Source organism: Actinia tenebrosa, unplaced genomic scaffold (assembly GCF_029948245.1).
Source record: "Actinia tenebrosa isolate PJP-AT-01 unplaced genomic scaffold, QUT_ActTen_1.0 PGA_scaffold0__85_contigs__length_37466705, whole genome shotgun sequence".
NCBI classification, from domain to species: domain Eukaryota; kingdom Metazoa; phylum Cnidaria; class Anthozoa; order Actiniaria; family Actiniidae; genus Actinia; species Actinia tenebrosa.
Window position 1 is genome coordinate 29,237,709 of NW_028292569.1, and position 14,897 is coordinate 29,252,605.

General features: G+C 35.6%; 2 protein-coding genes across 7 annotated transcripts in view; one reads left to right on the forward strand and one right to left on the reverse strand.

Annotated features, from left to right (window-relative positions):
* The window catches only part of LOC116294277 (protocadherin Fat 4), a 49,190-nt gene extending 41,706 nt beyond the window's left edge, over positions 1-7,484 (forward strand). For all 3 annotated transcript variants that reach the window (XM_089039352.1, XM_089039351.1, XM_089039354.1), the window contains 6 exons: positions 518-561; positions 1,732-1,801; positions 2,156-2,218; positions 2,611-2,646; positions 2,802-2,868; positions 4,997-7,484. In XM_089039352.1, the coding sequence (XP_088895478.1) occupies positions 518-561; positions 1,732-1,801; positions 2,156-2,218; positions 2,611-2,646; positions 2,802-2,868; positions 4,997-5,191 (475 nt within the window). In that variant the 3' untranslated portion in view covers positions 5,192-7,484. The remainder of the gene's footprint in view (positions 1-517; positions 562-1,731; positions 1,802-2,155; positions 2,219-2,610; positions 2,647-2,801; positions 2,869-4,996) is intronic.
* Positions 7,485-9,805: 2,321 nt separating this feature from the next.
* LOC116306629 (protocadherin Fat 4) overlaps positions 9,806-14,897 on the reverse strand; it is a 35,672-nt gene continuing 30,580 nt past the window's right edge. For 3 of the 4 annotated variants that reach the window (XM_089039362.1, XM_089039365.1, XM_089039361.1), the window contains 8 exons: positions 14,325-14,540; positions 13,734-13,822; positions 13,238-13,321; positions 12,690-12,758; positions 12,477-12,552; positions 11,732-11,865; positions 11,119-11,164; positions 9,806-10,942 (listed from right to left, as the gene is read on the reverse strand). In XM_089039362.1, coding sequence (XP_088895488.1) covers positions 10,598-10,942; positions 11,119-11,164; positions 11,732-11,865; positions 12,477-12,552; positions 12,690-12,758; positions 13,238-13,321; positions 13,734-13,822; positions 14,325-14,540 — 1,059 coding nt within the window. In that variant the 3' untranslated portion in view covers positions 9,806-10,597. Of the gene's footprint in view, positions 10,943-11,118; positions 11,165-11,731; positions 11,866-12,476; positions 12,553-12,689; positions 12,759-13,237; positions 13,322-13,733; positions 13,823-14,324; positions 14,541-14,897 lie in introns of those variants that run through there. The other variant, XM_089039372.1, reaches the window with a different exon arrangement.

The window sequence follows — 14,897 nt, forward strand, 5'->3', positions numbered from 1 at the left end:
GTTTAGATAGAAAATTCCGCTTAATTGCAATATATTGCAGGCCCATTTTATTAATACTTTATTTTGTAACAACATGCCTATTTGGAGTGGTTTGTTGAACTCGTGACGTTGTTGAGTTTTCATAATTTTTCAGTTTCCTTAGGTTGACAATTGCTTCGTTTTAAGCTGCTCACAGAGTTACTAATACTGTCATGTTACTGTTCACTGTAAAAACCTAGTGGTGTATCCTTTACCCTGACACAAACTATTTATCTCAGACGTATTTCTTTAAATGTCTTTCTCTTTTATGGAAAAAAATAGTAATAACATGAACGAAATAAAACGTTGTTCGACTTATAAGAAGACCACCTGTGCAGCTTATTTGGCTGATTATTTTTCCCTATTTCGTGCTTATTGATTCAGAACACTATTAAAATTTGTATATCTCTTAAGAAAGCCATCTTTCTTTTAAAGTGCTGCAATCTGACACTGTTACAACAGTTCATGCTAATGCTTTTTTCTTTCTTATTATTTTTAGACAAAAACGAAAACTACGGGCTGCAACGGCTGCAAGTTATGGAGGTAAATGAAAATGACTTTGCGATTCTTAGTCATCGTAGCATAATTGCTTTGCACGGAAGAATAAAAGTTGAGGATGGGAGGAAACAAACAAAAACAAACGAACAAACAAACGAAAACTCTATACGTAGATCCTTTAACGCTACACTTGAATGTAATTTTTACATTATTGCCTTTCACTGAAAAGCCATGTGATGATCTTTCAACAAAATAATTTTAATTATATAAACATTCATAAACTTTCCTCACTGCAGGACCCATTTCTGATTAACTTTTAATTGGGCATAAAAACCATAGTAACCACAGCGCAACTCAAGTCAACTCAATTATGGTTTTGTTTTCTTGTGCCCAGCCTGTTTATTGCCAAAATGATTTTTAAGAGCCTCTTGAGAGGCGTCCATATGAGGATAATGTTGGGTCACATGTTGGGTCACATGTTGGGTCACATGTTGGGTTCAAATGTTGGGTTCAAATGTTGGGTTCAAATGTTGGATCAAATGTTGGATCAAATGTTGGGTTCAAATGTTGGGTTCAAATGTTGGGTTCAAATGTTGGGTTCAAATGTTGGGTCAAATGTTGGGTCAAATGTTGGGTCCAACGTCGGGTCAAATGTTGGGTCAAATGTTGTGCCAAATGTTGAACCAAATGTTGGGTCAAATGTTGGGTCAAATGTTGGGTCAAATGTTGGGCCAAATGTTGATCCAAATGTTGGGTCAAATGTTGGGTCAAATGTTGGATCAAATGTTGGGCCAAATGTTGGGTCAAATATTGGGTCAAATGTTGGGTCAAATGTTGGGTCAAATGTTGGGTCAAATGTTGTGTCAAATGTTGGGTCAAATGTTGGGTTCAAATGCTGGGTCAAATGCTGGGTCAAATATGTTGGATCAAATGTTTGCTAATTGTTGGGAGCGTTTGTCAAGGGCTTTAGTTTTAAACAAGCTGTAATTATTGCCAAACCTCAGTCTAGGGTTTCCTCTTTTTATCTTTAAAAAAAACTGTTGTATAGAATTCTGACTGATTTATTTGACGTGCTGAATGTATACATATTGGATACTTAAGCATCGGTTATCAAAGGCCAGTTCTGGTTCAAACACCCAGCATTGGAGATGTGGGTCAAAGACCCATCGATATATCTAGTCAACTAATTTCTCTCAAAATATTTAATGTTCACAGGTAGCACACAGCCATCTCCTGGCAGCTCGCTTTCTGCTTTGCCAAATACCAATTTGTACGATACTACAGGGTAAGAAAAAAGAATTACAGTTAGGCTCTTTTACATAATAATGTTGGGTTTTTTTAGCTGAAACTCCCACTAGCGCTGAGAAAAATAAAAGGGATGCCACAAGAGGAAAATGGCAAAAAAAAATCTTTTGAAAAAATTCAGATCAAAATTTCACAAGATAACAGTTCTGGTTAAAAGAACAATATAGCCTTTACTGTGGACAATGTTCAAAATTCAAGTTTAGAACAACTTTACTTTCGTATTTATAAATCGTTTTAATTGGCTCTGCCGGAGACAAAAGGGATAGACTAAAGGGATAGACCCAAAAGGCTAACTCATTAAATTAATGTTTTTTTGATGTCCTTTTATCGATAGATCAAATCCAATGTGGGTGGATCCTTGTCATAACTGGGGAGCGACAGATGATGACGAGAAAAGGTATGACTTGCAGCCACGTCATTTGAATAATTATAATACAAAAGTGCATGGTGTTAGAATATCATGATACTGCTATCAAATTCAAGTAACTCGTGTCCAAACTTTTTATTTTTTAATTATATTACTCAACTCAAACTACTAACTTAAGTTCTAGTTGAAAGGTAGAGAAGATAGATGGATGAGTAGTTGGGTAAAAAAAATCGGCAATAAATCTATTGCCGACCCCTCTACTCAACTTGCCATCCCTTTGCATACTTTATGATGCTACCACCACTCCACCACTCCGCAGACGTACCCATCCATCCATCCATCCATCCATCCATCCATCCATCCATCCATCCATCCTCTATTGTTAATTTACTGTTTATTTGTGTATCCTTCTTTTTCCCCAGTGATTTCCAAACATTCACAGGGAATGGTACTTTAGCGTAAGTGAATATTTCAAGTGCTTTTATAAAAAGAAACCATGCGCATGCTCTGAGAGCAACAATGAAAGACAAAGCCGCTGAACAGTTTTTAGTATGCAAAGTCTAAGGTACAAAAGACACCAATGTTTTCTCTCTCTTTTCTTTTTGTTCAATAGGCGTAATGGCTTGCAATACGGTGATATAATGATCCGACCTTCAAGTACAAACCCATTGTTTGATAAGGTAAGTTTACAATAGTAAACGATTTATATTCATTTTGTAAAACTATAGAGAGGATGCAATTAAACCGTGAAATAAAACCAAACTAAATGCTAACTAATAGTGTCTTTTTAGTGACTAATAGTCATTATAAAATAAATTAAATAGTACGCACGCTGTGATTGGTTGATAGTCATGTTTGCATGAGGGTATGTAAACACAGTTGTGACGTCACAACTTTCCTGTTTTCCCGGTACAAGTTCAAAAACTAAAAATTTACAATTTCTTTCGAGGAAAAAAACGCCCCCAAAAAGTATTTTGAAGACGAAGTTCCAAATTTTGACTTGGGTCAGGGCCACAGGTATAACCCCATGGTCTCATGCAGGTCTTTCTGATCGTAATATCATGACAATCTCTCGTTGGTCACCGCAAAGAGAATTCCCTCAGGAGCTACAACACACGTCCTCCGTCAGGACCGCTGCGGTTGTTCAGCGACGTGCTTTCTCATGATTTAAATGCACCGCCCGATAAAGAATACAAGTATTTCAAGGAAACAGTCAGCAGCTTCAAACTTTTTCCAGCGATAGCTCTTCAGCTCCACAAAATATCTTCTCGAGGCAAGACGAAACAATCAACTTCGCTGCCATGTTTTCTCGCTGTCAAATTGAGCAAAAACACGTTTCTTTCAACCGAGAATTCCATTCACAGTTATCCACTTTTGATCACTTTCGTAAAGATAATCAATATTTTGTATTTGTTTTAAAGTTTTAGAATGATAAATGTTTAAAATAGCTAGCGATTCTTTCTCGCTTCACATTTGCCTCCTTGGCGTTTATTACACAAAATTTGATTGGCTAACGATCGAAGTTCGTGATGTATGGAGAATTTGTATTTTGATATGAGAATCAAATTCAAATAAAGATTTATTTTCTTGCAAGTGGTAATGTTTTCCCTTAGTATTTATTTTATAAAAGCAATAGAAAACTTTTTTCTCTGTGTTTACATAGCCTGATAGCAACACTCGGGGGGTTGGGAGAATTCTCGACGGTTATGCAAACCCTCGACTACGTCTCGGGTTTGTATAACTGTCTCGATTTCTCCCAACCTCCCCTCGTGTTGCTATCAGGCTATGTAAACACGGAAAAAGTTTTCTATTGCTTAAATATTACTCAACCAGAAAATTTATTAAACAAAAGATTTGTCTTTATTGTATGATGAATGTTCCGGTTGAGTGATAGCAACTATTAGTATAGGAAATCGCACGATCTCAAGTACAATTTGGAAATTAATAGACACGAGTAATGTTTTGAAAGTTCTTGTAATTGCACGAGCCTTTAGGCGAGTGCAATTAAAGACCTTTCAAAACATTACGAGTGTCTATTAATTCCAAATTGTACGAGAAGATTAAGCGATTTTTTGTTTATAGTTCACTCAACAAAATTTCAGTAAAAAATGCGAAGCGACGCCGTTCATCTTTGCCTGTTTGGCGGCCGATTTTCAGTCCATCGTGCAACTGAAATGCATAAAAAAGACTAGTTCTTACGGCTTTAAAATCTTATTTATATGCTTTTTAAGTACAAAATGATAGAAAATAATTGTTTTGACATTGTTTTGGCCGTGTTTCCATAGCGACTTAATTCGGTACTCCTACGGAGTACAATTAACGCTATAATTGTACTCCTCTCGGCCAATCAGAGTCGAGTAATTTTGTTGAGTGTACTATAAGTCACTAAATAGATACTATTAGTTTGTATTTAGTTTGATTTTATTTCACGGTTTAATTGCATCCGCTCTATCTATTATAATATTTTATCATAATCTATTTTATTATAATTTTAGACGTGAATATATATAGGGTATCCCGCGCTGTGATTGGTTGAATTCCCAATGATTATGAGATATTCACTGTTGGGGCAGTGACTATGCGGTTTCTCAATGTTTGCCAAAGTGAACGTAGTACTAAAACGTTTTTTTTCGTCCTAAATGTTTTCGTCTTTTCTCTGAAATTCAAGTCGGAGGGCCAAAACTTAGGGTAACATAAAGATGAAACTAATAATGGTTGTGAATGGATGGATAGTATGAAACAAAATAATTATAAAAAATATAGATGCAGTATTAGGTAAACTATGACTTGTTTGGTTGTTTGTTTTAGGATGCTTTCATGAATTTGAATAACGAGAGCGATGAGTCGCCTGATTTTGATCTTGCCAATGGTGAACAGATCTCTCTCAGCAGAAAGAGTAGCGACAATGAACGAACCCCATCACCCGAACCATACGAATCATCGCCAAATTCAGAAAGACACCTTTACGGTAACGACAGCAAATACCAAGTCACGTCAATCTAGAAAGTCAATCCTCGTTGAGATTCTTCAACGAATCTTTCACTTATACTTAAACTGGTATTACGCATTCCTTCATTCAGTGATATTGTCTCTGGTTCACCTTCTATGAAAGGAAACAGTTAGAAAAGTTCTAAGCAATAATTCGACAGTATCACAAATGAAATCCCGCCACCCATTCTGTATAGAGGCTTTGCATGCACCATCACCGGATGGCAGCCATAACAGGAGGCACAACAATAGAGTATTTTTCCCCTGGGAAACTGAATTCTTTCTCATGTAAAACAGATTAGACCTGTCATGGCTGCCTTCATGTGATGAGGCAAAGCCTCTATTGAATCCTAAGACGAATTTGAAATGCACTAATTAGAAAGGAGGTACTGACTAGAGTACTAATAAGAAAGCAGGAGTTGAAGTTGCACAAGAAAGAGAGCACGAGTTAGGACTTAAAGCAGAGCTCAAAAATGTAGAAAATTGTTTCGGACATGTGGGACATTTTAGCTGAATCATGCCGAACAAGTTTTAAAAAATCAATATTTAATTTATATTAAAATTAAAAAGCAAAAATAGGTTAAACGAAAATTGCATATACACGGATATTTAATGTTCTGGGTCACAAAAATAGTTCGTTCACTCATGAAAAACACTGAAATTTATAAACACAAAGCGTTACCTTAAAAAAAGTATTGAATTGTATATACACTGAAATAACAAGTCAAAATTCAAATATTCGGAATTTTTGGCTGTTAATAAACGCGGTTTTGTTTTTGTGTAGTGTTTCTATTAAAGTGCACATGAACCCTTCGACAATACTTTCAGTACTGATTCTGCATAAAGTAAATAGTTGATTGGTAAAATATTTCTTGATTTGAGTGATGCGTCTTTAAGTTATGAAGGTTTATACTTCCAATATGTTAACGATGATGACGTCAGGTAAGGTATTTGAGTGTTTTTGTTGTAACTAGTAATACTAAATGCTGGCCATTTTGAAAATAAAAATTGTAAATAGCTTTCATGTAAACCATGAGTAAAATAATGATGCTTTTTAAATACTGTTTCTATGAACCAGTTCGATTTTGTATATTTGATTAAGCCTTAATAGACGTCACACTCATTAGCATATTGGAAGTATAAACCTTCATAACTTAGAAACGCATCACTCAAATCAAGAAATATTTTACCATTCAACTATTTACTTCGTGTAGAATCAGTACTGAAAGTATTGTCGAAGGGTTCATGTGCACTTTAAAGACACAAAGACATATGCCCTTGGATACACAAGTTAATTTTAAGTTTTAAGTTAAAACTATTACAAGAGACAAACAATGTGAATCAGTCGAAATCCTTATGGAAATCCTACCTTCAAGTCAAGCAAGTCTTGTGGTGGTAGTAATCTGAATCGGAAATCCGTCAAGTCAAGTCAAATCAATAATCCCCTCGCGCCATCTTGGAAGGTAGCCATGCCCTTTGCATCCAAGCAAAACAAACGGTGAGCTTGCGGTGATAGAGACATGTGAATAATTGTCCAAGGTGTTAACAAAAGTGATAATAGCATAAATTATGTACCGTGAAAAAATGAAAAAACTTACTGACGTTTCGGACGCTAGTCCTTCGTCGTCTTTTACTCTTTTTCATCTTTTCACGGTGTATAATTTACCCTTTTATCATTACTGTTTCATTAGAAACACCGATGCAGCTCACACTAGTTTTTAGCTAGTTATCTCTTCGTGTTAACAAAAGGACTATTAGGGTGTTTAGCACGATTTAGAATTTTAAAAAAACAAACAATTTAATTCAGGAAACCAATGATATTGTTCTATGACTGATTTTCAGGACATGCGCAGCTCATTTCCTGAAATGCTGCATTTATTCGGAATTTTAGTTTGCTCCGGCATAGTAGGATTCGAAAAACGTTCGGACTGCAAGCAGTAACTGCATCATAAAACATACGGCTTTGCACATGTTATATACTTACTCGTATGACGTATTCTACGGATAACAATTATCAAATATCAATCAATTTAGAGTCTTTTAGAAAGATACTATAAACTTTATAGTTTCCGTCGAAAACGAACGGAAAGCTGCATGAGGAAAAAAGTTTATTCAGTATTCGTAGATAAATGATATGCTACATATATTATAAAAGAGATAGAAATAAACAAAGTTAAAATAGTTGAACGTTAGTTTTATAATATTTAGAAAGCGATCGAGTCAATAATAATAGTGCTACCATTAGTTGCTGCATCAATGTTAATTTTATTGCTGGACTCAAAATAAAAAAATTCTTTGGATGTTCAAACTATGATTCGTCATGGCAATTAAGATAATGCATTTATGGGCTAGATATTTCGCGTTGGAAAGTCATTGTATGAATGTAATCATCCAATGGATTATTTTGGCGATAAGACGGCCATCTTGGATTGTATAGCATTAAGGCTTTCAGGGGGCAAATAAAGCTTTGTTACAGTAAAGACGTGATTGATATTAACACTGATCATGAGCTCGCCTCAAGAAAGTACAACAAAAGATTAATTAAGACGGCACATTGATTACCTTTACCCATAAAAGAAAGACTGAAAACACATGAAACTCACATGAATTCTATTGCCCAAAATTGATGGTTTCCATACCACAATCCAATTTTTGATGACTTTATCTTTGCCTTCTGTTTATTCATTCTCTTGGGAATGATTTAATTTCAAACTAGCAATTCATCACTATTTTCCCAGGAAAGGCTTTTTATCTTTTAAAGAGACTCAAGCAGTTAAATGAAAGTATCACTGGTAATAATTTTTAAATTTTTAATTTTTTACAGTGGTCCAGAGGTGCAATACACAAACAAAAATCCAAATACAAGATTATAGATCCAATTACAAGAATACAAATACGCAAATATAAATTCATGATCAAAATAGACAAGTGACAAAACCAAAATATATTTTACACGAATACAATGCAAAATCCACAAATAAAAATTTGGAGTATCCCTTACCTGAACTAGGAGTATCCCTTAACCTGAACCTGATTATCCATTAACTTGAGCTAGCAGTATCCCTTAACTGAACTAGGAATATCCCTAACCTGAACTAGGAGTATCCTTTACCTAATCTAGAAGTATCCCTTATTTATTATTTCTCCTCCCCAGTCCTGGCCGTTAGATTTTGTCGTTGGATTGACATGAAGTAGGAAATGGAAAATTTTTCAGCCTGGTAAGCAAGCCTATTGTATTCTTTGATAGTTTCGTTCTATTGTATAACGGGGTCTTTTGTTGTTCCTATTGAAATACATCCATTTGGCAGTTCCATTCAGTGACCACGAATATTTCCTAGCCGAGGTTGGAGTTACCGCGCATAGCAAAAGTACAGTTTATCATGCGCGGTAACGTTCTTTTTTCACGAGGGTAGCACTTGATAGAGCGTTTTCACTCACGTGAGAAGGCAGCCATAAACAATAGAAACTTTCTACACAGTGTTTGCATGAAAAAAGAGTTCAATTCCCGGAGGATAGAAAATGTATTGCTTTGGTACCCCATAATGGCCGCTCTGACGTCCCGTGAAAACGCTCTATAGCCAGTGGTTAACAAACCTGTTGTCCTCATTCCGTGAATCCGTAAGTCCGTAATTTCGTAACTCCAGCCTCGGCTAGGAACTATTATTCGTGGTCACTGAATAGAACTGTAAAATGGAGTATTGTGTCCGCCTGTACCCGAAGAAAGAGCCAAAAAAATGGAGTTTGTTCGAGTCGGTTTTCAAAACTAAAACGAAGCTTGATAGCTTGTGGCAACAGCTGGATCTCATTTAATGGCAAAAATGTATTGGTTAACTATTAATTCTTGCCCCTGTGAAGACATTTCCTGTTCGAAGTCGTATTTACATGCACCAATGGATAGAAAGTGCAACACGACGATAGCCAAGTGGCCATGGCCTCGTGAACCTCTTGCTTTCCCAACTATTCTACAGAGAAAAGCTTAGAATTATGAAAGACCTATAAATTAGTTGTATTTGAGTGAAATGAGGAATAAAGCAGTTGGATACATCAGGTAAGTTGGTAGTAAATTTTATTCAAACATTTACAGATAAATATGACATTTAAATATGTAGATATCTCACAGTCTACAACAGAGCTTGGGACGCTGCCCGTGCATAAATGAATGGAAAATGACAAACGATCATAATAGCTATTTATTTTGAATACTTCAGTCCAAACATATGCAAAAATATTTGTAATAGTTAAATAGGAGATTGAATACCTTGGTTTCCTGGTTTTTTTTGTTTTTTGTTTTTTCAACTTTGTTATTATTTCCAATGCCTTGGATTTGGTCATTGCGAGGGAAGCAATTTCAATCATTTTTTGTACACCTGTTTCAGAAAACGTCGTTGATCGGAGATCTGAGAAGGGCGAACCGAGACTTAATGGAATTTTTTTGTGCTTTTATGTTTTCTGACTAAAATAAGAAAAATCTCGTTTCTAACTCAAAGTCGTATTTACAGAAAAAGATGGATCTTATACGTGGAGCAGATCGAGAGCCCAGGGAACCGAATTATGAAAACCTCTAATTATAACTGTAGTTCTAGTTTGAGTGAAAAGAGTAAGAGGAATACAGTAGCGGCATACGCCAGGTACGTTGGTTATCAATTTTATTCAAACATTTACAGATAATATATAACATTCAAATATGCATATGGTAGAGTATTGCTGGCTTTCACACTCAGCTGATAAAAGTTGTTGAATCTCATTATCTGATCCAAATGGTGGTCAAATACTGCCCACCATGTGCCGTCAGCCAGAAAGAATGATATTGAAAACTTGCGATTCAGCTGATGAACATTGCGCACAAAACAGGAAATGAAATGAAGTGAAGTGATCAGCAATTGTTTCTGAATTTATCACAGTCTATGATAGAGACTGGGCACAGCGCAAATAAGCCCTGATTGCTTGGCAACGCTGTGCCACGATATGCAGTATATTTGTTATCTACTGTCCTTTTAACTTTTCCCTTAAATTGCAAATTCTTTGCATCACCTTGCTTACTAAATATTTAACGACTAAATATCTTAGAGTTCTTTTATCTATTAATGTATTTGCTATTTGTTTATTTATTAAAAAGTACATACCTTATATCGATCCGTTAAAAACTTTGCAAGAAATTGCACAAACTTGCACAAATTAGTAAGTTCAGTAGACTAGAAAACTTCGCGCTATTTCGTACAATTTTCTTAGAAAATCTTTTCACGGATATATAAGGTATGCACTCTATATATTTGTTTATTTAGTTAGCTAGATAGATAGTTTTAGTGAGCAGAAAGGATACGCAGAGTAAAGGCTATGCAATTCTTTTATACGATGCTTCATTAATATGCAGTGTTTACGCCGCGAACTCGTATTAACTAGCGGACGATGCCAACTTATCATTCAAATCAATCCTTTTTTGGTATACTTGAGGAGCATTATTATTGGAAGCTTTTGATAGTTGAGTGGTTCAGCAGATGAAGGATTGGTCTGGTTTAATTGAACATCAGAGACATTTTGCGTCGATGGAGAGAGACCTTGATAAATAGACGATTTCAAAGTAGTGGATGGATCTAGATCAGCATATTGTGGCTCATTTTCAGTCATTTGTAACCTTGGTGTTGTTATATTTATGTTACCGGTTTCGTCGGCAGATGGCTCATGATTTGGATTTTGCGACACTGTTTGTTGTCCATGTCCTTCGGAAATGGCAGAACGAGATGGTGTATCTTGCATTGGAAAAGACTCCTGAAAAAAAGGAATATAATACAAAGGGACTATCCTTCAGTATCTTTAGACATAATGTCAAGATACAAATGCTATAATATCATGATCAACGGCCACGAGAAATATTGCGCAATCATGGGTAGTTTTTAATAACTGTTCGAAATAGTGAGAAAAACAGAATTCGTAGTTATACTAACCTCGTCAGTTGAGGGCCTAGTGTGCGGAGGACTTCTTGCAATTTGGCTATAAAAGTAGTATTAAATATAAGTTTGTCAGGTTTTAAAATGTGTTTTTTTGGTCGCTCAGGGTTCGTTTACAGTTAAAAGATAAGTGAAAAGTCGAAAGATAAGTGCATGGGACGTATAACAAGATGTGTACATCTGCATGACCCACAGGTGTCCACCTTCAGTGTGTAAGCTCAGTATGTATGACTAATATTTCTTGATGGGTTTCCTGTGTTGTTTTTTCTCGATGATTTCCTGTGGTTTGAAATGTACTGCCGCAATTTTACTGTTACTAAATGTTACTAAATGAGTGCATTTCTACACTAATCCGATATCCGGTTACAGGTTGATTGTGGCAGTTGAGTTTTCATTTTACGCCACATGGAATCCGCCCCGCTCGTTCTTACATAACGCTCACTCACTGGAAGCGGGTCCCTTGTGCATTGTCCTCTATGAAGGAACTAAATAAATTAATCCATTTAAGGAAATATAAATATAGAAGTCAGGGGCTGACAATTTTGTGAACCAAAGCATTAAGCTTGACAACTTTTGCCCTGATTTTTGAATCTACAAAACTTGAACTCACCGTTGGATACGTCTAAAGCAGTATATGACACAAGCCACAATGAAAACAATTATTAGGAATAGGATGCCAACTAAAATAGACAACAAGGTTTCAGTATTGAACTTTTCAGTTGGAGGAGCGGAAGACGTAAGACTCTGAAAAAAAGTTATAAGTAATGAATATTTACCAAACACCAACAAAGTTCAATATAGCAAAGGGACAAAACCTATTGTTAAAATGGTTTGCGCATTATGATGACAATGGCAATGTTTGTAAACATCACGTCCACTATACAGTTCTTCGAAATGGTGGCCAAAATGCTAGCCGCTTGATGATCTTTAAACTCAAAAAATTAAATAAGGTCAACGAATTTCATCATGGTAAAATTCTGATTTCAAAATAATCCGGCTTACTGGTTTTACTTATTACGTTTTAAATGAGAAAACCAGACTTCTAAAGTACAAAACCTGCTCAGAGCTAACGCCTCATGCTCTTTAGCTTGCTTCTCTCGTGCTCTAGCTACAGCTCCCAGCGTGTTTATTGTATTAACAGTACAGAGACATGCGCGTGCGTTTTATACCCCTTAAATATATACCTTATTTCCTTTGATTTTCCATTCTTTGAAACATGCCTTGTTACTATCATCATCATCATATTATTATTATTATTTTTATCCTTATCATTATTTTTTATAAAGAAAAGTTAACCATACGACACGATTTACGTGAGGTGTTAACGTTAGAAGAAGAAAAAAAACAAAACAAACCTTTATCTCTTTGATTTTCCATTCATTGAAAAATGCCTTATTACTTGACAGCTTCTGATAGTTCTCATCTATTCTCCTGTTAGTAATAGAAAACCAATATCTTTTTTTTAAAGTCTAAATACCTCTTAGATGTTATACAAAAATTAAAAGTTGAATGCAATAGGATAAATGGGAGCCACTAAGAGAAAGATTTGCAAAGCAACTATGGATTACCTCATTACTTCATCCCTGTCGACAATCTTCTTAGTATTTGGGTCCACTGCATGGAAATAAACAGCAGTCCTAAAGAAAAAAACAAACAAACAAACAAACAAATGACACCAACTGTTACTATAATAATAGATGTCATTCACTGTTATCTGGTATGGTAAAAGGTCGTTACTGTACCAAGATAACAGTGGTTAGGTAGGACAGGCATCCACTGTTATCTGGTATGGTAAAAGGTCGTCGACTTACCAAGATAACAGTGAATGGGTAGGAATGGCATCCACTGTTATGGATGGCATCCACTGTTATCTGGTATGGTAAAAGGTCGTCGCCTTACCAAGATAACAGTGGATGGGTAGGAATGGCATCCACTGTTATGGATGGCATACACTGTTATCTGGTATGGTAAAAGGTCGTTCCTTTACCAAATATGGAGTCAGTGGGTCAGGAATGGAATCATTTCTTGTCAGACTGTTGTCTATTATACTCGAACTCTACACACGCTCAAGGACAGGCACACAAACACAGTAAATATGGTATAAGAATATACTTACCTGCTGAAGTCGTATTTTCCATCTTCCTTATAGAAGTTAATATCATCAATGTTGATAATTAACCCAGTAATGTTTTGAAGCACCCTTAAAAACATCAAGTACATTTCAGTGCTCTTACTCTCAGCTGAACTAGAAATTCATGTGCCTCAAGACAAATGAACAGTTAAAAATCGCCTATTGTGCTATTCGGATTAATTTTTTTAATTATTATTATTATTTTTTAAATTGGATGAGTGAGTACTAGTGGTTGCCATTACTGCGATTCCCAGTCACATGCTAGCAACTAGCATTAGACTTTCATCACAAACCGGAAAAAAAAAAGAGTTTTGGTGGATGCCAATCAAAAGGGTTTCCATCGGTTTATACAGCGGGATTGCCCTCTCTCCCTAAATTAGTATTTCCTTAAGATTTCATGACGCTATACCTCTTCGAGAATTTCTCCAAATAATCCAAGTTCTAAAAATCAATGTTTTATTTTCATTTTTTTTCCCTTTACCTTACAAATTCATCTTTATTGTTTCTGACCTCGTAAGGACTTCTACCAGAAATGAGAATAGCGCGTTCATAGTCGACGACTACGTAGATCTATTGAAGGAAGGGCAAGGACTGGCGTTAGTTATCATCATGATCATTGTCATCATTATTATAATCATGACAATGTTTATCTTCATCATCATCATCGCCGCCAATACCACCATTACTATAATCATCACGAAGATCTTCACCGCCATATTCAACAGCTTAATCTTAACTAGAATGTTGTTGTGCGTGAGGTCCATGATTACTATATATAAAATCTGTTTCTACCACGTTTTTTAGCTTAATCTTATTCTGACATTATGCTACTTTTCTAGCATATTCACACACTTATCCTCTTGATATTCGTTCTTGCATAGTCTTGAAAATACTTAAAATATTAGATTCTTTACAAATGGTCTTAATAATACTTGATTGTCTCATATTCAGCCATCTTTGGAGTTGTCGTGTAATGCTTGACTCAGCGTTGCTTAACGCAGGTCATAATCAAAAAAGGTGCGCATGCATTTTGTTTGTTTCCCAAATTCATTCTAAAGGCTAAATACTTCACCTTAACAGTAGCGGTGTCGTAATGATATGGATCTATCCCCAAGTTATCCTTAGATGTAACGTTAAGTACGTATTCTTTGCCGCGTTGACCAGCAAACGAATCTGCAGCCTTAATCCATCCAGTCTCATTATCGATGGTAAACTTCTTTGAGTCTTCAGTTGTTGTCGAGAAGTCATAGCTAATGCGACCACCGTTGCCAACATCTGCATCGTTAGCCTTCAGCAATAAGAAACATACTCAAGTGTCAGGAAAAATATTTGGTATCGTTGATTGCTTTTTTTATCACACTTTATGGTTGGACTTTTTGCAACTTCAGTTATCAAGTAAAAAGAATTAAATTTAATATTCATTTCTGTTCTTGGCTTGACAGTTTTTTTTTCAGGAGTAAATTCTAATATTTATTATATATTATATACGTCTATTTCCAATGCCTTAAAAGTTGCAAAGGGATATCTCACTGAAAACTATTCAATGCCGGATTTATTCAGCTACAAATTAATGCAATACGTACATGATTAAACACCGATGATACTTTATTGTAGAAGTATCCAGTAGACAAAGAGGAAAAGGGAT